The sequence below is a fragment of the Symphalangus syndactylus genome, chromosome 20 (genome assembly GCF_028878055.3).
Source record: "Symphalangus syndactylus isolate Jambi chromosome 20, NHGRI_mSymSyn1-v2.1_pri, whole genome shotgun sequence".
In the NCBI taxonomy this organism is placed as follows: Eukaryota; Metazoa; Chordata; class Mammalia; order Primates; family Hylobatidae; genus Symphalangus; species Symphalangus syndactylus.
This window is the reverse complement of record NC_072442.2, coordinates 44,973,338-44,995,906: the sequence shown is the minus strand read 5'-3', so window position 1 is coordinate 44,995,906 and position 22,569 is coordinate 44,973,338. Positions and strand designations below refer to the sequence as shown.

The 22,569-nt window shown below is 56.2% G+C and overlaps 1 protein-coding gene across 1 annotated transcript; it reads left to right on the top strand.

Moving 5' to 3' along the window:
- The first annotated feature begins 1,771 nt into the window (after window positions 1–1,771).
- SLC4A1 (solute carrier family 4 member 1 (Diego blood group)) lies at window positions 1,772–21,411 on the top strand. The gene is made up of 20 exons (XM_055256240.2): window positions 1,772–1,853; window positions 6,968–7,050; window positions 7,176–7,266; window positions 8,251–8,312; window positions 9,072–9,252; window positions 9,348–9,483; window positions 9,922–10,045; window positions 10,267–10,351; window positions 10,504–10,685; window positions 11,235–11,445; window positions 11,680–11,892; window positions 12,067–12,215; window positions 12,330–12,524; window positions 14,019–14,192; window positions 14,568–14,657; window positions 15,202–15,368; window positions 16,470–16,723; window positions 18,220–18,389; window positions 18,476–18,649; window positions 19,269–21,411. Exons 2-20 carry the CDS (start codon window positions 7,036–7,038, stop codon window positions 19,347–19,349), a joined length of 2,754 nt encoding a protein of 917 aa, XP_055112215.1. The 5' UTR covers window positions 1,772–1,853; window positions 6,968–7,035; the 3' UTR covers window positions 19,350–21,411.
- The last annotated feature ends 1,158 nt before the right edge of the window (window positions 21,412–22,569 follow it).

The window sequence follows — 22,569 nt, the reverse complement described above, 5'->3', positions numbered from 1 at the left end:
TTCACTTGGCACTCACTGCCACAGGCCATAGGAAGCCAACCCAGTGTGGGCCCAGGGTTTGGGACAGATCACACCAGCTGGAGCAGGAGAAGGCACCTCCAGCCCCCTTTGGCCAGGGCCTTTCTCTGTTCCTGACTGGCACGAAGGCCTGGGTGGTGGGAGGGCTCAGATCCGGCAGAACACCAGCTGTCCAGGCAGATTAGCAGGTCGGAGTGCCCACTCTGGCTTCACCAGCCCAGAGGCCTTGGGCAAGTCACTGCTCTCCTTTTGCTGCCCTTTCTCTGTGAGAGGTGAATAAACATCGTAAACAGTGTTGTCCTCAGATGGGCTTAGAGAGCTTGGCAAGATAGTGCGTGTGAAGCCCAGGCATGGTGCGCTGCACGGGGCACGTGCTGGTCCATTGGGCATTCTTTTTCCTGGGAAAGCCTCTCTGTGGCTTTGTTTCCTCCTCCGTGAAGTGGGGGGTTTGTAGGAATCCAGCGTGACCACAAGATGAAGGCCTCAGCATAGTTCCTGGAACCGAGGTCCTCCATAAACAGGATTCTGCCTCAGGGCCCGCTCCCTCCCCTTTTCTCTCTCCACAGGACTCAGCCTCTGGCAGGCTTGTGGTGCAGACAGTGAATGGTCTTGCAGTGGCGGGATTTGTCCACCTGTGTGTCCCTGTGTTTGAGTCTCTTCTGCTTGAGTCTGAACTTCAGGCTGGTGGCCACAGAACCCAACACTCTCACTTTACGGATAAGAAAACGGAAGCCCAGAGAGGGCCAGGGACTTGTCCAGGTCCCCTCAGCCAGTCCATGCCGGAGCTGTACTAGGACACCCTCCTCTCTGTGCCCAGAGCGATGGCCACAACACCCCTTTCTGTCTGCTTGAAAACCCCTCCTCATTCTTGCTGATCTGTACTCATCTTTCAGTCTCTGCCTCTTTAGCAACCAGAGCCTACGAAGAGGTGACCAGGCTCTGGTCACCCCCTGGAGCAGAGAAACTGGGGGTGTAGGGGTGGGAACTGAAGGGGAGGGGCATGGCAGGGGCTGAGAATGCGGCTGTTCTGGCCCGGGGGCCTGAGCCAGGCTGCCTACAGAGGAGCCAGTATGCCCAGACATTAGGGCTTTGTGAGTTGAAGGGCTCGGTGTGGGGATGGTTGTTTTGTTGAGCTGACATTGTTTCAGGTTGACTGAATGTCAGTGTCTTAGTGTCCAGGAGCCAGCTCTTTAGAGTCAGCCAGGGTCTTGGGGAGAACGTGGCTGGGGCATCCTAGTCTGGATCAAGGAGGGGAGGGGGCTGTCCGTGCCCCGTGAGTGCTGAGCAGTTCCTTGTGGAGAAGACTGCAGAGGAAGAGTGAGTCCTAGTGTGGATACCAAGAGAGACGAGAGGAGCAGGTGCCCTTGCACCTTGGGGCCAGAGCAGAAGGGCCTGGCCAGAGTGGAGGATGGACAGAGGCAGGACAGGGACCTCTGGAGGCTGGTGCCTTCCTGCCAGGGCACTGGGAGCCCTGAGGACAGAGCGATCAAACCTTCGTCCACAAAGGAAGAGCCAAGAGAACTCTGGGGACCAGGAGGGCCCCGGGAGGCCTTGGGGGCTGGCCAGGGGGGTGGGGTGGGCCAGACTCACAGCTGTCCAGATGTGGGTAAGAGATAACTCTGTTTACTGGGCACCCAGTGGGAGCGGGGCGGAGGGGTGGGAAGGGGCTCCCAGGGCCAGTGGGGCGGGCAGATTAGGAGGCGGGGGCATGAGTCAGGGGTTTGCGAGCTGCCCCTGGGGCGCTGGTGCTGTCAGAACGAGTGTGGACGTAGCTGGTCGCAGAGGGCACCAGCGGCTGCAGGACTTCACCGAGGGACCCTGAGGCTCGTGAGCAGGTGGGCAGGGCAGGGAGGGGCTGGGGATGGTCCTTCAGTGCCTGCCCTGAGGGCTTCTACAGGTGCCCAGCCTGAATCTATGCCCAGGTGGGCCAGGCTCCTGACCTCCAAGGGGGTGCAGGTGGGTGGGGTGAGAATGGTACCATGCGCATGTTGCCCCTAAGGGAACAGGCCCACTGGCACCTGAAAAGAGGAGGGTGGCAGGTGGTCAATGGCAGCAGAGGTGTGTGTGGCTCTGGTGCGTGTGTTGCGGGGGGTATCTGATCCCCTCCAGGTATGGGCCCTTGTCAGCTTGTTGGATCCCACAGGCTCAGGTCTCGTCCACCCCAGACTCCTTCCTTCCTAATAGGGGTCCTCAGGCCACCGTCTCTCCCACCTAGGAGGCAGGATGTCAGCTGACACAGTATCCCCTTTGGGACACTTCCAGGGGTCTACCTGGGGCACCTGGCTCCATGCCCAGCGTGGTCGGTATTGGAGGGAACTGCAGAGCCTCCTACCACATGAGAATCTCAAAACACTTAGCTCAGGCTAATTCCATGGGAACTGAGGGCAAATCAGAGGGGACATGAAGATGGCAAGTCTGACCGTAACCCCAGCAGCAGGGATAATGACAGCAAACATTTTCATAGAGCTCGTTATATGCTAGGCACTGTTCTAAGCCCCTTACAGATGTAAACTTCCTTAATGCTTACAACAGGTCTATGAGGTGGGCATCATTATTATCACCCCCATTTTACAGATGAGAAAACTGAGGCACAGAGAGTTGAAGTCACATGCCGTTAGTAAATGGCAGGGCTGGGCTTTGAACCCAGGCAGTCTGACTGCAGAGTCCATGATCTTAACAACTAACTCTAAACCAGCTAACAGTTGTTTTGCTGGAGGCAACTCAGCATAGTGCTTAGGGATGTGGCTGGAGTCAGGTAGTCCAGGCTGTAACCTGGCTCTGATACCTACCTGCTGGGTGGCTGAAGCAGGTAAATTTCTCTGAACCTCAGCTTTCACATCTGTAGAATGGACTAATGACATTACTCTTCTTCCTCTTAGAATCCCCAAACCACTTCACACTTCACAGAATGCTTTGGGGATTCTAAGAGTTAAGGCAGTACAGTTCTTTGTGCAGTTCGGGCTGATTACACAAAGGTAGTACCATACCACTAGGAAGCTGTCCCTGTCATCTGGTCAATCCCCTCTCCCGCCGTGTCTTCCCAGCTGTGCTATACCTTCTAGGCTCAGATGTCCCACTCACCCTTATCTGGCCTGGCCCTGGCCAGCTGGCTAGATGGCCAGGTGTTTGGTGCACTTCCAAACTTGGGCAGCGATCTGGGTCCAGGCCCTTATCAGTGCTAGGCAGCACAAGGCCTGCAGCCGGGGGGCGGCCAGGCTGGCGGGTGGCAATCCGGGTCATGGGTGTGCCCTGTAAGTCTCCAGCTGAACTCAAGGCACCTCTGTTTTCCCCTCTTCTCTCTCACTGATGTCTCAGAACCCTGGCGGGAAGGCACTCCCATTTTACAGATGGGGTGACTGAGGCCTACAGGCTGGAAGCTGCCCAAGGCCCTTCAGCCAGTCAGTGGCAGAGAGGCAGCCCGGACCTCTGGATTCTCCAGCTCTGAGGGCCCCTCTGACCATTCCAGTCCTCAGATGGGCAACCAAGGCCACAGTCCCAGCCCCATGGGTGGGACTTTTAGTGCCTAAGGCTTAGACACCCTGGAGGCCACTCAGCATCTGAGGCCTAAGAAAGTGCATGGGCAAGCCCAGAGAAGGAAGAAGGTGAATAAAGATGGAAGAGAAAGAGAGAGGAACTTTGGGAGAAGCAGAGAGGGAGGAGGAAAAAAGAGAGAATAGGTGGGTCATCAGGGCCCTCAGGGGCAAAGCCAAGACCTGCAGTAGGGACTGCCTCATCCTCAGGTCCAGGACCCCTCCCGCACCCCCGTCACTTGCCCCACCTGCCAAGGCAGGGGCCTCTCCCGTTCTCCAGTCTGGTGAGATCCAGTAATTCCCTCCCTACCCCCAGGACTGCAGGGTCACCCATTCCTCAGAAAGAAGGCTCTTTGCACATCCCTTTCTTTTCTTTTCTTTTTTTTTTTTTTTTTTTGAGACGGAGTCTCGCTCTGTAGCTCAGGCTGGAGTGCAGTGGCGCGATCTCGGTTCACTGCAACCTCCGCTCCCTGGTTCGAGGGATTCTCCTGCCTCAGCTTCCCGAGTAGCTGGGATTACAAGCATGCGCCACCACGCTCGGCTAATTTTTGTATTTTCAGTAGAGATGGGGTTTCACCATGTTGGCCGGGCTCCCTGCCCCATGCCCTCACGTGGCATTTTCCCACCTTGCTCAGCCCACCTGTGCAGCTCCACGCAGCCATGCTTCACACCTGGGCTCCCAGACCTTCGCATCTCACCTGTGCTTGGCTGGGCGCGGTGGCTCACGCCTGTAATCCCAGCACTTTGGGAGGCCGAGGTGGGTGGATCATGAGGTCAGGAGATTGAGACCATCCTGGCTAACACGGTGAAACCCCGTCTCTACTAAAAATACAAAAAATTAGCTGGGCGTGGTGGTGGGCGCCTATATTCCCAGCTACTCGGGAGGCTGAGGCAGGAGAATGGAGTGAACCTGGGAGGCGGAGCTTGCAGTCAACCGAGATCGTGCCACTGCACTCCAGACTGGGAGAGACAGCAAGACTGTGTCTCAAAAAAAAAAAAAAAAAAAAAAAAACTCACCTGTGTTTTTAGGCTAGCGCCAGGCGCCAGTGACCCCTCCTCCGGTTACTCCACCCCCGGGTGCTGCAAACGCGTCCTGCTCTTCCTCCTGCCATACAGATCTTTGGCACTCAGCACATTCGGCCCCTGGGGTCCATGTCACCTCGGAAGCACTGAGGCTGCCCTGTGTTCCCAGTTTGCCTCCCTGTCGCGGCTAGGAGCTTCCCCAGAGTAGGGACAGGCCTTGTTCAGCTCAGCACCCCCTCCCACCAGCCCCCAGTGCTCAGCACCCCCTCCCCACAGCCCCCAGTGCTCGACACCCCCTCCCACCAGCCCCCAGTGCTCAACACAATGCCAGGCAGAGAGTGGGAACCTTTGTTGAACCGACCCAATTGCCTATCACTGCAATGCCCTGTGCTGTAGTGGGTGAGGGGGGAAAAGAGGCCCCTCCACACCCAGTCTGGGGCCACCTTAGCTGACCCCTGTCCTCCCCTTGGACCTGCCCTCACATTCCTGGGGAGGGCACACCTTCCTCTCTGCTAGGGACACAACTGAGAAAACTGAGACCTCGAGCTCAGAGGCCTCTTGGCTGGGGCCTAGTCATCCTGGCTCCCCAGTCTCAGAGCCCCAACCCCGCAATAGGGAGCCATTCTTACAGTCATTCAGTAAATGTTTATTGAGCACCTACTATGTGACAGCCACTCTGCTAGGAGTGGGGAATTTCGTGGGGATTGAGACGTACAGGGTCTTTGCACTCAGGTAGTTTCCCTTCCAAAAGCATTGTCAGACAATATGAACACAAATCAAAAGAAACCATGTATTGTTTTTTTGTTGTGTTTTGTTTTGTTTGTTTTTCTTCTAAAGAGTCTCACTCTGTCACCCAGGCTGGAGTGCAGTGGTGCCATCTTGCCTTACTGCAACCTCTGCCTCCCAGGCTTAGGCGATCCTCCCACCTCAGCCTCTCAAGTAGCTGGGACTACAGGTATACGTCACCACACCCAGCTAATTTTTGTATTTTTGTAGACATGTGGTTTCACTATGTTGCCCAGTTGGTCTCGGACTCCTGAGCTCAAGCAATCTGCCTGCCTCAGCCTTCCAAAATGTTAGGATTACAGGTGTGAGCCACCACGCCCAACCAAGAAACCATTTAAAAATTAGTCAGGCATGGTGGTGTGTGCCTGTGGTCCCAGCTACTCTGGAGGCTGAGGTGGGAGGATCACTTAAGTCTAGGAGTTTGAGGCTGCTGTGAGCTGTAATCATGCCACTGCATTCTAGCCTGGGTAACAGAGGGAGACCCTCTCTCAAAAAAATAAAAAAGAAGAAAGAAATCAGCAGCCCAGGCTGAGATAGTGAGACCCTGTTTCTACACACAGATTTTTTTTTTTTAATTAGCTGGGCACTGTGGCATACCTATAATTCCAGTTACTCAGGAGGCTGAGTCAGGAGGCTCCTCTGGGCCCAGGAGTTCAAGGCTGCAGTGAACTATGATCATACCACTGCACTCTAAGCCTGGGTGACAGAGTGAGACTCTGTCTCAAAAAAGAAGAAAGAGAGAGAGAGAGGAAGGAAGGAAGGAAGCAGGAAGGAAGGAAGGAAGGAAGGAAGGAAGGAAGGAAGGAAGGAAGGAAGGAAGGGAGAGAGAGAGAGAGGGAGGGAGGGAGGGAGGGAGGGAGGGAAAAGAAACCAGAAGATGACAGATTGGGTCAAGGTGGTGGTCAGGGAGGGCCTCTGAAGAGGAGACATTTGAGCTGAGATGTGAGAAGGGCTGAGGTGTTGCGGGGAGGGTATCCAGGATATGGACAGCTGGATGTGCAAAGGCCCTGGGACAAGAAAGGGCTTAGTGAGTTCTAGGAACCACAGGAGGCCAATAGGCTAGGTGGGAAGAGAGCAAGAGAAATGAAGTGCAAGATGGGGTCAGGAAGAGAAGCAGGACCACATCGTCCAGACCTGCGGACCACTCCCAAGGATGCTGCAGCCCATGCCCAGTGGGCAGCAGCTATTTCTGAGAGAAGAGCATATGTTTAGAGCCCCTCAGGGGAGCTAAGGCCCCTGAAGAAGGGAGCAGCAGGTCCCCTGGCATTAGCTGAGTCCCAGGGACGGGCAAGAAAAGAAGCCAGGTGAAGACTAGAGAAAGAAGGAGGGAGATGGACCTGAGGGTCACCTGCCTGTCTTCCCCAAACATCCTTCGCTGCTGCCAGCCAGGCTTATCTCTTCCCTGCACTGCCCCTCTCTTCCGGCCCCTGCTCACCGACCCTCACACCTGCAAATCCAGCTCGTTCTCCCATTCCCTCCACACTTCCTTCCTCTGACCCTACCACCTCCAACACGTGGTTCCCCTCCACTGACATGTGGCCCCCTCTGGAAGAGGACCAGGACACCCTGGGATGCCCTGTGCCCCACTCAGCCTGTGCCCTCTGCTGCAGGGACCCGCGGTGCGGGTTATGCTGGGGGCTCGGATCACCGTGGACAACTGGACACTCAGGACCGCACCATGGAGGAGCTGCAGGTGGGTGTTCCCTGGCATCAGCAGTGCTCCCACCTGGAGGCTCTGGGGACCCAGTCCTAGACTCCTATCTTTGTTGGGGGTGGAAGAGCCCCTCACACCCCAGCCTCAGCGGCCACTTCCCACAGGATGATTACGAAGACGTGATGGAGGAGAATCTGGAGCAGGAGGAATATGAAGACCCAGGCGTCCCCGAGCCCCAGGTGGAGGAGCCGGCAGGTGAGCCCCTCTCCCTCCCTCAGCTGGGATGAGCTGCTGAGCCCTAGACAGGGACAGGAGGGGCACTTGTCCTCTCCCCCTCTCCACAGTCCTCCTCCCAAGCCCCACAGGCCGGGGGGGCCGTTCTCCCCTCAATTCTGGCTGATTGAAGGATAAACAGAGCTTTGTTTGAAATGATCACAGGAGGTGGCTGGGAGAGCAAGGGCAGTCACCCATCCAGTGCCCCTACAATGTGAGAAGGGCGGGCAGCCCATCTAGGACAAAGGCATGAGCCCACATGCCATCTGTGCCCATCCAATGCCAGCTTCCAGGCCAGAAAATGGGCTTGTTCTTGGGGAAAGAGGTCCTGAGAAATGAGGGGCTTGTGGGGACCCTCCTAGGTAGAAAGACACCAGGAACCACCCTGCCTTCCCTGGCCTGTCCAAGGTCTTAGGTAGGGAGCCCCAGGCAGGACCTGTTTACTGTCAACAGGACTTAAGTGCTGGAGATTGGGATTAAAGTTAAGAGGCCCCTCTTGGAAATGAGGGCTGGGGGTGGGAGGGGGGGAATATAAGGGGCTGACCCACCCTGGTGCCTGAGCTCAGTGAGACACTGCACTGACGGGCTCATTGAGGCAGGTGGGAGGAGAGAAGGGAGTCTGGTCTCAGAAGTGGCAGGGGAGGGAGGAGGTCCTAGGAGGATCCTGAAAATTGCCACTCAGGGCTTTGCCGTCACCTTGGAGAGGTCCCTTCACTTCATCACTGCGGAGGGGTAGGCCTCCCTGGCCGAATCCCGGGTGTCCTCGACAAGGCTCAGACAGGGAGCCCAAGGCTAAGCCCAGCACAGGTGTGGGGAGCCTCATACTGCTGAGTGGCCAGTGTGGGATGGGGCACTGGGAAGGAGGGGGCATCTGCCCGTGCCTGGGTCTCTGAGGCTTACGGTGGATGGTGAAGAGCCTCAGATGGGGGACGGTCAGGTCAATACTAACCGACCTCTGGTTTTCAGCTCACGACACCGAGGCAACAGCCACAGACTACCACACCACATCGCACCCGGGTACCCACGAGGTGAGGACCCCAGCCTCCCCTGTTCTTTCCCATGCTGTCTTTGGGACCCACCATTTGATCAGGGAAGAGAGGAGAAGGGGATAGAGGCAGCTTCAGGCTGGGGGAGACCCTGCAGCAGATAGAGGAGCGAGGATCCCAGGATATAGGTGGGAGGGATGCCCCACTGATGGGGAGGCCTGGGCCCCTTTCCAGGAGCACCCTGAGCAGAGATAACCTGATTGACAAGGGCTGAGTCTCCAGGCCCTCAGGCCCTGGCTGGGCTGTCGGGCGTCACTGGGGAAGCACAGGATTAAAGACTTGTTCTCCTCTGCCCAGGCCCCTCAGGTCCCCACTGGGCACTGAACTGTCTAGCTGGTTAAGGAATTTGGGGCGGCCCTCAGCTATGGCCCTTGGAGCAACCACCTGGCCCCAGGGACGTGCTGAAGCACATCCACAAACAATCTTAGAGGCTGGAGATTGACCCAATGACTCCAAAGTCCCCTTTAGCTTCGGCCCGCCAGGCCTCTGCTTCCCATTCCTTTCCCTCCCCAGTGGCTTCTCCAGCATCCCTTTGGGTCAGGGTTCTCCGAATGCCTTCTGCAATGGGGTAAGGGCCTGGCCAGGAAGTTGGAAGATAGGGGAGTGGTGTGAGCCGTATCTACGGACCCTTGAGCACAGGGATCCAAGCCTCACAAGCACAAGCCTCTCTCGAGAGCGGCTGAGCACCCACTATGCCCTGGACTATGCCTGATGGACTAACTCAGGCGCATGGGGCCACAGGTCTACGTGGAGCTGCAGGAGCTGGTGATGGACGAAAAGAACCAGGAGCTGAGATGGATGGAGGCGGCGCGCTGGGTGCGACTGGAGGAGAACCTGGGGAAGAACGGGGCCTGGGGCCACCCGCACCTCTCTCACCTCACCTTCTGGAGCCTCCTAGAGCTGCACAAAGTCTTCACCAAGGGTGAGCCTCCTGGTCCCTTCTGGGCCTCCTTCAGGTGAGGATTGTTGTGGGGTGCTGTGGCCCAGCCTGCCAGCTCACTCCTCCACTGCCTGCAGGTACTATCCTCCTAGACCTGCAAGAGACCTCCCTGGCTGGAGTGGCCAACCAACTGCTAGACAGATTTATCTTTGAAGACCAGATCCGGCCTCAGGACCGAGAGGAGCTGCTCCGGGCCCTGCTGCTCAAACACAGGTGCCCCTGCCTGCCAGGGCCTGGATTCCATATCTAGTGGGCCCCAAGTTCTCCCCCGGGATCCAAGTGGCCCTGCCCTCACCAGGCAGGGGCCCACTTTCCTCCACTATGGCTCCCATCTCTGACACCTTGAAAGGGGTGGCCATGTCCTATGCTCAGAGTTGGGGGCTGCTGGTCCCCAGGAGGGCAGACCTGCAAGGCCCTTTTCTGTTCCTGCCTCGTCATTCCAGAGGCCACCCACTTACATCTACAACGTCCTTGGAGAGGAGGCTCTGATTCTCCTTCCATCCCAGGGTCTCTCTGGTCTGGTCTGGGAAGTCCCAGATGTCTACTCTTGATGTCTACCCCAGTCCCTTGATGTTCACCCTTGATCCCTCCCACCACTGATAGCTCGGCCTGAACAGCTTACTCAGCCCATGTCCCCTGTATGTCCTGCAGCCATGCCGGAGAGCTGGAGGCCCTGGGGGGTGTGAAGCCTGCAGTCCTGACACACTCTGGGGATCCTTCACAGCCTCTGCTCCCCCAACACTCCTCACTGGAGACACAGCTCTTTTGTGAGCAGGTGAGTCAGTTACAGGGTCAGGGTCAGGGTGGGGCAAGGAGAGAGCTTCCTCAAACGCCAGCAGGGGTCCTGAAAAACCGACCACAAGCAGGGGACCAGAAGCACTCCTGCGCCCGGGGTGTGTCAGGAGAGTTAGGAAGCGAGAATGGGAAGGGCAGGATGCTCAGGTCTCCCAGGTCAGACTGGCCCGAGGACTCCCGTCACCACCCTCCTTCCCACAGGGAGATGGGGGCACAGAAGGGCACTCACCATCTGGAATTCTGGAAAAGATTCCCCCGGATTCAGAGGCCACGCTGGTGCTAGTGGGTAAGAACAGACATCTCTGCCCTCAGCCCTCCACACCCCTTGTGTCCTGGCTCAGCCTATCTTTCCCTCACCCTGGACCCCCGCAGCCCCATCTCTTCAGGACACCCACCCTGGGCTCCTCGGCCTGGCCTGATCTTCTCATCCCCTAACAGGCCGTGCCACCTTCCTGGAGCAGCCAGTGCTGGGCTTTGTGAGGCTGCAGGAGGCAGCGGAGCTGGAGGCGGTGGAGCTGCCGGTGCCTGTGCGCTTCCTCTTTGTGTTACTGGGACCTAAGGCCCCCCACATCGATTACACCCAGCTTGGCCGGGCCGCTGCCACCCTCATGTCTGAGAGGGTGAGGAAGGGCCGGAGAGGGCTGGGCTGGGGGAAGCTTGAGAGCTGGGTGGTGGCTGAGGCCCGCTCTCCAACCTGGCCTGGGTTACTTTAGGTTCACTGGTTTGACCCATTCAGCCTAATCCAGCTGCTGCTATCCTACCTGGCGGGGGCAGTCGGGGTGTGCAGTCTGGCCCAGCTCTGCCTGCTCTGGCCTGGTCTCGTCTGGTTGGCTTTGGCCTGGCTTAGTCTAGTCCAGTTCACTCTGACCCGGTTCCACCTGGTCAGGTCTGGCTTGGTCGGGCCTAGTCACTTCTAGTTTCATCTAGTCTGCTTAACCCACCAGGTTAGCTTTAGTTCCTTCTCCTTTCCCCACCCAGGGCCCCTGTCTGTCTCTCCAGAGCCCTTTCTTAGTGGGGAGAGTAGGGGTGGGAGCGAGCAGGAAAAGCAGTTCCTGGCAATGGGAGCTGCTGCCTGAGGGGGTTCTGGTCCCTGGAGGCCCTGGCTGTGGACTCCTGGCTCCTTTCCCTCTGCAGGTCCGGGCAGCCCTGACCCTGTCTCCTGCCCCTAGGTGTTCCGCATAGATGCCTACCTGGCTCAGAGCCGAGGGGAGCTGCTGCGCTCCCTGGAGGGCTTCCTGGACTGCAGCCTAGTGCTGCCTCCCACCGATGCCCCCTCCGAGCAGGCACTGCTCAGTCTGGTGCCTGTGCAGAGGGAGCTACTTCGAAGGCGCTATCAGCCCAGCCCTGCCAAGCCAGACTCCAGCTTCTACAAGGGCCTAGGTACCTGCCCTTCCCAGCCGAGGCTTTCTGAGCCCCCACCGACCCCCAGACACCTCAGTGTAGCCTCTGTCTCCCATCACATGTTCCCCTCTCACCGCTCCCTTTGCCCACATCTTCCAGCCTCCTTGGTCACCCCATTCCCATCAGACAATCTCCCTTACACCCTCCAGTCCCCTTTCCCCTCACCTCCTCCAGCTACTCCCTCTGACCATGCTCTTATATCCTCCACCACAGACTTAAATGGGGACCTAGGGGGCCCCGGGGGCCCAGATGACCCTCTGCAGCAGACAGGCCAGCTCTTCGGGGGCCTGGTGCGTGATATCCGGCGCCGCTACCCCTATTACCTGAGTGACATCACAGATGCATTCAGCCCCCAGGTCCTGGCTGCCGTCATCTTCATCTACTTTGCTGCCCTGTCACCTGCCATCACGTTCGGCGGCCTCCTGGGTCAGTGCCCATACCTGTCTCCCTAACTCTTGCCTCTGACCCTCTGGCCTCTGTCTCAGCCCCAACTTCTGACTCTGACCCTCCAGACCCCTGCATCAGGCTGACCATGACTTGCTCTATGGGCCCCTGGAAATGATGTCCTGAACTTGATCCCACTGTGACCTCTACCCACAGGAGAAAAGACCCGGAACCAGATGGGAGTGTCGGAGCTGCTGATCTCCACTGCAGTGCAGGGCATTCTCTTCGCCCTGCTGGGGGCTCAGCCCCTGCTTGTGGTCGGCTTCTCAGGACCCCTGCTGGTGTTTGAGGAAGCCTTCTTCTCGGTAGTTCTGTCCTTGCCCCACTGACCCTGTCATGTCCCCCGCCCCACCTGCCTGATGCACGGTGCCTTGCCCCAAAGCCCTTTGTCTGACCAACTTCTTCTGACCACCCTGCAGTTCTGCGAGAGCAACGGTCTAGAGTACATCGTGGGCCGCGTGTGGATCGGCTTCTGGCTCATCCTGCTGGTGGTGTTGGTGGTGGCCTTCGAGGGTAGCTTCCTGGTCCGCTTCATCTCCCGCTATACCCAGGAGATCTTCTCCTTCCTCATTTCCCTCATCTTCATCTATGAGACCTTCTCCAAGCTGATCAAGGTGGGGGCCTATGGGGATGTTAATGCACACGGGAGGTTGTGTATAAGACTGAGACAGTGGCCGGGCACGAAGGCTCAGGCCTGTAATCCTAGAAGTTTGGGAGGCCGAGGCTGGTGGATCACCCGAGGTCAGAAGTTCAAGACCAGCCTGGCCAACATAGTGAAACTCCGTCTCTCTTAAACATACAAAAATCAGCCAGGTGTGGTGGCATGCACCTGTAATCCCAGCTACTCGGGAGGCTGAGGCAGGAGAATTGCTTGAACCCGGGAGGTGGAGGTTGCAGTGAGCCGAGATTGTGCCACTACACTCCAGCCTGGGCAAGAGAGCAAGACTCCATCTCAGAAAAAAAAAAAAAAAACTGAGCCACTGTGTCCTCGCACATGTGTCTGTGCAGCATCTGTGTGGCTTTGCTTTCACCTGTGTACATAACCATGTGACTGTGCATATGACTGTGGCAACATATGTGTCTGTGTCAACATGTGTCTGTGTCTGTGTAGTCACACATCTGCACACAGGACTGTGCAGCTGTGTTGACTGTGACCACATAAGGGTTGGCACCTGCTGCCTGTGGCCAGCACTCTTACTGAGGCATGAGAGGGTGCCTCTGTGTGCACATGTCCAGTTCATGACCACACATGATGTGAGCAATGGGTAAGTATGGGCGTGACACTGAGCATGTGAAAGTACATGCACAGTGAGAGCAGGGGGCACTCTGGAGCCTCTGAAGTCCCCCACTCCCTCCCCTGCACTTGTCCTCAAGAGCTGCAGGGCTTGTGGATGGAGTGCCCAGCCACCTTGGCTTGGCTCCCATCATCTTAAGCTCCGCTTGCCTCTGTACCTGCATTTTATATGGAAGAAGGGTGGGCCCTATGTGTTGTCCCGATTCTGTTGGCTGGAGGGTCTTTCTGTGTCCAGGTCTTTTAACCCCTTGTTAGAAACTTCCCTGACCCTTGTTTCCTGACCTCCAGCCTTCTCATGTCTTCCAGGTCCTGGGTGTGTATGTGTGCTCGCACACACACCCATTGCGTTCCATGGCCCTCCCTGCCCAAACCTAGGCTGTCTTCATTCCTGAAAACCAGGCTGTAGAATCCCATTTATCCTCTGTTTCCATGTCAATTGAGGAAGAAGATAGATGGATGGATGGATGGATGGATGAATGGATGGATGGATGGATGATTGATGGATAATGAGTGGATGGATGATGGATGAATGAGTGGATGGATGATGGATGGATGAATGGATGGATAAATGGGTGGATAGATGATAGGCAGGTGGATGGATGGGTAGATGGATAATGAATGGATGGATGAATAATCAATGGATGATCAATGGATAATGGATAGATGAATGATAGATGGGTGGATAAATGGATGGATGATGAATTAATAGATGACTGGATGAATGGATAGTAGTGCTGGGTAGAGTTAGCTGGTGGTATTTTCCAGCCCCAGCCAAAGCTGGGAGGGAACAGAATGCCTTGGTTTTCTGCTGCAGATCTTCCAGGACCACCCACTACAGAAGACTTATGACCACAACGTGTCGATGGTGCCCAAACCTCAGGGCCCGCTGCCCAACACAGCCCTCCTCTCCCTTGTGCTCATGGCCGGTACCTTCTTCTTTGCCATGATGCTGCGCAAGTTCAAGAACAGCTCCTACTTCCCTGGCAAGGTCAGCACACCCTCCTCGCCTGTCCTTGCCAACACTGCCCTATCCCAGCCCAAAGCCCCCCACTCCAAATTCCCCAGTGCCCTTAGCTTCCCTTCTTTTTCAGATTCCCATTCCCAATTCCAACCTCCCCTGGCCCCATCCTTAGCTAGGGTTTCACTCTATAGGCAAGCCCCTCCCACTTTCATGGCATGCCCAGCCTGAGAACTGCTGGGGGAAGAAGAAAGGAGGCAGACATAGCTGAGGTGCAGGACAGGGCATTAGATGCTGATGGATCCCCTGGCACAGCAGTGCCCCCTAGGTGAATATAGGGCAGGAGGAAGGCAGGAGGTGGGGAGTGACTGGGCACTGACCACTGGTCCTTTCACCTGCCCCCAGCTGCGTCGGGTCATCGGGGACTTCGGGGTCCCCATCTCCATCCTGATCATGGTCCTGGTGGATTTCTTCATTCAGGATACCTACACCCAGGTGACCCCTCCTCCCAGCCCTCAGACCATGATACACCCCAGGTCCTCATTTCCACCCCCCAGCATGCCCCTTCCCTAGAATAGCTTTCCCCAACCTGAAGCCAGCTGGGACTACCTCTACCCCATCCCTGCCTCCTCTGGGAGTCCCATGTGCTTCTCACAGCCCCAGAGGACCCCTGTGGCCAAAGCAAGGGGCTGGGCCAGATTGCCACCTTCATTCCTTAACCCAGAGCAGTAGGAAGAAGTATTCTTTGGTGCCAGGCAGATCTAGGCATGAATCCCAGCTCTGCCGTCAAATAGCTGTGTGATATGGGGGAAGCTACGTAAACTCTCTGATTCTCTTTCCTCATCTATAAAGTGGGGAACGAGCAGATGGATGTAAAGGGATTAGTGTAATGATTAGGTACAGAGTGAGTGCTCAATATAAGTAAGTTCCCAAGTGCCGCCAACCTAACTGCCCGACCCCCAGGACCCTGGCTCCCCCTGCTCCCACCCTTCCCCATCCTCCTGCCCTTGGCATTCTTACCTGCTACCCCCTCCCACAGAAACTCTCGGTGCCTGATGGCTTCAAGGTGTCCAACTCCTCAGCCCGGGGCTGGGTCATCCACCCACTGGGCTTGCGTTCCCACTTTCCCATCTGGATGATGTTTGCCTCCGCCTTGCCTGCTCTGCTGGTCTTCATCCTCATATTCCTGGAGTCTCAGATCACCACGTGAGAAACAGGGTGGGGGCTGGGCCTGGGAGGGTGGGAGGCAGGGACCGTTCCCTGGCATTCTCCCAGGCAGGCAAGAGACCCAGGACTGCAAGCTAGTCCCTGCGGGTGTGTGGCCCTCCCAACTAGCAGGAATAATGAAAAGCCAGGGGCAGTTCCAGGTTTTGTGGGACCAGAAGTTGTATAATTTGGAGAGCTCTTTTTAAGAAAAAAAAATGTGGCCGGGCACGGTGGCTCACGCCCATAATCCTAACACTTTGGGAGGCCGAGGCGGGCAGATCACCTGAGGTCAGGAGTTCAAGACCAGCTTGGCTAACATGGTGAATCCTGTTTCTACTAAAAATACAAAAAATTAGCCAGGCATGGTGGCACGAGCCTGTAATCTCAGCTACTCGAGAGGCTGAGGCAGGAGAATCGCTTGAACCTGGGAGGCGGAGGTTGCATTGAACCGAGATCTCGCCATTGCACTCCAGCCTGGGCAACGAGAGCGAAACTCCATCTCAAACAAAAAAAAAAGCGCCAGGCGAGGTGGCTCACATCTGTAATCCTAGCACTTTGGGAGGCCAAGGCGGGGGGATCACGAGGTCAGCAGTTTGAGACCAGCCTGACTAATATGGTGAAACCTCGTTTCTACTAAAAATACAAAAATTAGCCGAGTGTGGTGGCATGCGCCCGTAGTCCCAGCTACTCGGGAGGCTGAAGCAGGAGAATCACTTGAACCCGGGAGGCAGAGGTTGCAGTGAGCCAAGATTGCACCACTGCACTCCAGCCTGGGCGACAGAGCAAGATTCTAGAAAAAAAAAGAAAAAGAAAAAAAATGCAAAATGACAACTATAAAATTAGGTGCTGGATCTTGGAGGGGCCTGTACAAGCAAAGCTCCCTGAAGCTGAAGCTTCATTGCCTGCGAATCAGCCTTGAATGTTGTGAAGACATTTCTTGGATTCTCAAGATAGGGCGGGAGGGGGTGGAGCAAGGAACTCAAAGAGCAAGGGGCACAGAAGACAAAACTGAGCTACAAGGACACCAAGTATGGAGAAGGAAGGAGAGGGTGGAGGAGGCAGGGGAGGACTCTGCTTACCCCTCGCCTTCCCCCACCGCAGGCTGATTGTCAGTAAACCCGAACGCAAGATGGTCAAGGGCTCTGGCTTCCACCTGGACCTGCTGCTGGTAGTAGGCATGGGTGGGGTGGCCGCCCTCTTTGGGATGCCCTGGCTCAGTGCCACCACCGTGCGTTCTGTCACCCATGCCAATGCCCTCACTGTCATGGGCAAAGCCAGCACCCCAGGGGCTGCAGCCCAGATCCAGGAGGTCAAAGAGCAGCGGATCAGCGGACTCCTGGTCGCTGTGCTTGTGGGTGAGTGAAAGCAGGGTCGTGTCTCCACCATCCTCCTGCCCCCCACCCCCAGACCCTTCCCCTTCCCATTCGGACCCAGCACCTCCTCCAGCCTCCCCCATCCTGCACCACTTCCCCACATCTCCCCAGCATCCCCTACTCACACAAGGGGATCCTGGAGGAAAGGCCAAGGCACTGGGCTGGGCGTCTGAGCAGGGAGGAAGGCGGCTCCACTCTGAGGCCTTCTCCAGACCAGACCCCACCTTCTAACTTATCCAACAGAAGTCCAGTGAACTGTGGGTTCTAGCCCTGCCCTGCTGCTAACCCAGTATCCCTCCTTGTCTCTGGGTCTCAGTTTCCCTGTCTGCACAGTTGGAGGGTTCATCAGATGTCCCCAAGTTCTCTTCCAGCTCAGCTGCTCCATGACTGATACAAGGGGCAGTGCTCCAGGCATAGTCTAGGGATGTGGGAGAGAAGAAAGAAGGGTCACTGGGGTTGATTTCAGTTCTGGAGCAGCCAAGAGTCAAGCTGGGTTCGGTGTGGGCAGTGCCATGGTTGCAGATGGAGAGGGCAGGGAAAATTCTTAAAGGAGGCAGTTGATGGCATTCTGGGCCGGGGTGAGGAGAAAGGTCTGTGTGTTTGACCTCTGTGACCCTCATTAGGTTAAGGGAGTGGGCTTAAGTCAGGCAGGCAGGGCTTTGACTACCTGCCAGCTGTGTGGCCTTAGGCAGGTTGTTTACCTCTCTGAGCCTGTTTCCTCACTGTAAAATTGGGGTAATACCTATAAAAAGGACCGACAGAGGCCAGAGGTGGTGGCTCATGCCTGTAATCCCAGCACTTTGGGAGGCTGAGGTGGGTGGGTCACCCTGTCCAACATGGTGAAACCACGTGTCTACTAAAATTACAAAATTAGCTGGGCATGGTGGCGCACGCCTGTAATCCCAGCTGCTTGGGAGGCTGAGGCAGGAGAATTGCTTGAACCCGGGAGGTGGAGGTTGGAGTGAGCTGAGATTGCACCACTGCACTCCAGCCTGGGCGACAGAGCGAGACTCCGTCTCAAAAAAAAAAAAAAGGACCCATAGGAATGGCTCTAGGCCAGGCGTGGGATCTCAACACTTTGGCAGGCCAAGGCAGGAGAATCACTTGAGCCCAGCAGTTCAAGACTAGCCTGGGCAACATAGTGAGACCTTGTCTCTACTAAAAATTTAAAAAAAAAAAAAAATGATCCAGGTGTGGTTGTATGTGCCTGTAGTCCCAGCAACTAGGGACACTGAAGCGGGAGGATCACTTGAGATCAGGAGGTCAAGTCTGTTGTGAGCCGAGATCACACTACTGCACTCTGGCCTGGGTGACAGAGCAAGACCCTGTCTCAAAAAAAAGAAAGAAAGAAAGAAAAGAAAAAAGGAAATGGCTCCATATGGTGCCTGTGTTTTATTCCCAGCCCCATATAGGGGCCTGACCCCCACTGGCGCCAGGCCTCGGGCAACCTGGGCTGAGACTGTGCGGCTCCCCCACAGGCCTGTCCATCCTCATGGAGCCCATCTTGTCCCGCATCCCTCTGGCTGTACTGTTTGGCATCTTCCTCTACATGGGGGTCACATCGCTCAGCGGCATCCAGCTCTTTGACCGCATCTTGCTTCTGTTCAAGCCACCCAAGTATCACCCAGATGTGCCCTACGTCAAGCGGGTACAGGACCCTTTTCTGGCTGCCCAGCCTGGGGTGGTAGAGGGTGCTGGGGTGTGATAGGCACTGACCCCAGCCTCCACTTGCAGGTGAAGACCTGGCGCATGCACTTGTTCACGGGCATCCAGATCATCTGCCTGGCAGTGCTGTGGGTGGTGAAGTCCACACCGGCCTCCCTGGCCCTGCCCTTCGTCCTCATCCTCACTGTGCCGCTTCGGCGCGTCCTGCTGCCGCTCATCTTCAGGAACCTGGAGCTTCAGTGTGTGAGTGGCTGCCTGGGCCTGGGGCACAAGAGCTGGGAGCATGCGAGGGGCGCGTCTCAGAACTAGGGCAGGCAGGACAGCGTCATGGGTAAAGTCTGGGGCTAGGGCTGGTGTCCAGGTTATGGCCTGCCGTGTCCTAGCATATGACCTGGAGCACGGGGCCTTGTTTCTCTGCGCCTTCATTTTGCTCACCTGTAAAGGGGGGAATGATGGCACGGCTAGGGAGAGGTCAAGAGGCAGACAGGGTGTGCTGCGCGTGAGCTGGACCCCTCAGCAGCAAGTCCTGCCGTCTTCCGAGTCATTTGGGACAGAGTCACTCTTCTAATAGGATTCTTCCACAGGGTGACTCAGGTCACTGTGGGGCTGCCCTGGTGAAGAGGTCCCTTGCTCACCCTCTGCAGGCCCTCCCCTGCCAGGGTCCACATCCCCAAGGTTGCCTCCCGCTTTGACAACGACTCATTTAGGCCAGTCCTAGCTGCTGGGGAAATAAAACAGGACTGGCCCAAGGTTCAAGACAGCCAGACCCTCTCCTAACTCTGGAGGTGTCTTTCGTGCCCGGGGAGGGCTCTTCTGGCCCCAGGGTCTCTCACCCTGTCTCTCTCCTGTCCCTCCCCTCCAGCTGGATGCTGATGATGCCAAGGCAACCTTTGATGAGGAGGAAGGTCGGGATGAATACGACGAAGTGGCCATGCCGGTGTGAGGGGCGGGCCCAGGCCCTAGACCCTCCCCCACCATTCCACATCCCCACCTTCCAAGGAAAAGCAGAAGATCATGGGCACCTCATGAACTCCAGGATCCTCCTGGAGCAGCAGCTGAGGCCCCAGGGCTGTGGGTGGGGAAGGAAGGGGTGTCAAGGAGACCTTCCACAAAGGGTAGCCTGGCTTTTCTGGCTGGAGATGGCCGATGGGGCCCACATTAGGGGGTTTGCTCCACAGTCCCTCCTGTTGCCACACTTTCACTGGGGACCCCGTGCTGGAAGACTTAGATCTGAGCCCTCCCTCTTCCCACCACAGGCAGGGACAGAAGCAAAGGCAGGAGGTGGGTGAGCGGGTGGGGTGCTTGCTGTATGACCTTGGGCAAGTCCCTTGACCTTTCCGGCCTATATTTCCTCTTCTGTAAAATGGGTATATTGATGATAATACCCACATTACGGGATGGTTACTGAGGACCAAAGATACATGTAAAATAGGGCTTTGTAAACTACACAAGGACTGTTCTACAGCAGTCATCATTTGTCTTTGAATCTACTCAAGGTCACATAGCTGGGATTTGAACTGAGCCGTGCAGCTGGGATTTGAACCAGGCCTTCTGATTTTGAGGTCCAAGCTCTGTCCTCTGTCAGTCATGCGTCCACTTTCCCTTCCCCTGTGACTCCTCCCTTCCCCACTCTGCTCCCAACCCCTACCTTGAGACCCTCTTCTCTGGGCCCAGAGAGAGGCATCCTGGTGAGGGCAAGGTACAGGCAAGAATGATCCAGGGATTGAGCCTGGGACTCAGGCCTCCTAAGTGTTTGGTTCCTCCCTCCAAACACTCATTAGTTCACTCATTCATTCATTCCACAAACATTTACTGAGGGCCGTGGAATCAGTGGACTCTGAGGGGACTGAGACAAGCCCTGCCCTGGGGTGGGGGTGGGGGGCAAGGTACAGTTGATTCTACATTTGGATAGGGAGTGGGGGAGGGTGGGAAGGTAGGGGCGGGACAGTGAGGGGGTTTGTAATTTATTAATTGTGTATTTTCTAAGAGTTTTCAACATACTTCGGCTTCACATACACCTCCAGACCCCTCATTTGAGACCCATTATCCTCAACCCCATCTAAACTGAATCTTGGGGAGAACCCAGATCTGACCAATTGGGGTAGGAGACAGCAGGCTCTCCAAGAACATGGGCAAATTTATTTTTTTATAAAACAAAAAGATAAAAAGAGTTGAAAGATGTGGAAGTGGTGAGAGATGGGGGAAACAGAATCAGGAAGTGGTAGAAAAGAGAGGAGGTGGCCGGGCGCAGTGGCTCACATTTGTAATCCCAGCACTTTGGGAGGCCAAGTTGGGCGGATCATTTGAGGTCAGGAGTTCGAGACCAGCCTGGCCAACATGGTGAAACCCCGTTTCTACTAAAAATACAAAAATTAGCCGGGTGTCGTGGCAGGCACCTGTCATCCCAGCTACTTGGGAGGCTGAGGCAAGAGAATCACCTGAACCCAGGAGGCAGAGGTTGCAGAGTGAGCCAAGATTGCACCACTGCACTCCAGCCTGGGCAACAGAGCAAGACCCTGTCTCAAAAAAAAAAAAAAAAAAAAAAAAAAGAAGGAAACATCAGCCTTAGGGGCCACAGACTCAACATGTGTGTGTGGCAGGGTTCCAGCCCAACATAGGGTATGATTATTTATACCTCCCAGGCTAGCTCAGTCCATAGGAGGCTCTCCAGGTGTCCCTGAAAGCTGACACCCACCTTTCACCGCTTCAGCATGCTACAGGTCAGTTTCCTCATCTGTAAAATGGGGATGATAATGGTACCTACCTTGCAGGGTTGTTATAAGGGTTAAAGGAGACAGTGCAAGAAAAGGCCTTGGTTGGTGAAGAGCCCAACCTCGGGGGGAGCTGCTGGGATCCTTATCTTGATTGTGATGTCCCTGTCTCCCCCTCCCCTTGCTCCTTGAACATGGCCAAGGAAAGTGAAAAACAAAAATTATTCACTCTTGTAGCACCCTTCCACTTGATGCCTGGGAATAGGTTTTGCCAATAAATGTATCTGTGTTGGAGTGGCTGCCTTGCCTGAATTCCCGTTCCCAGAGTCAGGGGTCCTGGGGGTCTTGGCTGAACTAGGTGGGCATGGTGTGTGTGGCATGGGCCTGGCACAGGGCTGCATCTATGCGGCAAGGGGAGCCAGGCTGAAGTGTGACCCTGAGCCCTAGGGTGGGAGGCCAGCACCCAGAGTGGGTAGGGAGCAAGAGATGAGATTATGCTCTGAGAATCCTTCCTCTCCTGAATAAGCAAGACCTGTGGGGGTGGGAGGAGAGGCTGTAAGGGGACCTTGCCCCCTGCCCCTTGTACTTGTGAGCCCCCAATTCCTTTTAGATCAGTGGACCCCTTACCGGGAAGCTGGACAGCACCTTTGACAGAGATGACCAGAGAAGAAAACAGAGGCCCAGAGAGGGCACATGGCCACATAGGCACAGCGTCTCCTGGCCAGCTTTCTGCTTACACTTACCCTGGTCCCCTTTGGAGGCTCTGTCCCCTACCCCCAACAACTTCCAGCAATTCTAGGGTGCTGCTGGGCTAGGTGTCCTCCACCCCGGGAGAGGAGGGTTCCGGGACTGGACATCTGCCCCCCCCAGACTTCCAATGAGAGGTCAGTGCAGGGCTGGGCCGCCTGGCTTCCTGCCCTAGATCTATATTTACTGCCTATCCCCAGCTGACCCCTCCCAGGCTGGCCAGGGCAGCTGCCAAAGGGCCAGAGAGCTAACTCTGCCAGATGAGAGCCACCCCAGCATCCACCTCCCACACATAGCAGCTGCAGATCCCCACAGCCCTGGCCCTGTCCCCAGGGCTTGCCAGACCCCCCATTCCCCACCTCCAGGACCCAGAAGTCAGGCTATGAGACAAGCCTGCAGAGACCTCAGGCCTTAGGCATCCCCAGGCCTCTTCCACAGGCTGGCTGTGCAGCCTGGGACAAGCCAGTCCCCTCTCTGGGCCTCCGTTTTCTGCTGGGCTAATTCTTCCTGACAGATCCTTTCCATTGCTAGAAAAGGATCTTTTCCATCCTTTTCCAGCTCATCATATCTGGACTTAGGGGAATAAATGCTGCCTCAATTTGGGGGACCACTTCCTGCCCCTGCCAAGGGTTAAGCCCCTCTCCATGTTTTTAATTGCAATTCTGAAACATTACCTGGAGCTTGGGCAGCAGGGGAGGCTGGGAC

What these genes read in the sequence shown, in the direction of transcription:
- SLC4A1 (XM_055256240.2), top strand. An exon ending in CCAGGTGGAGGAGCCGGCAG is followed by an intron (nt 7,267 to 8,250) that starts GTGAGCCCCTCT and finishes TCTGGTTTTCAG; the next exon opens with CTCACGACACCGAGGCAACA. An exon ending in GCCCTGCTGCTCAAACACAG is followed by an intron (nt 9,484 to 9,921) that starts GTGCCCCTGCCT and finishes TATGTCCTGCAG; the next exon opens with CCATGCCGGAGAGCTGGAGG.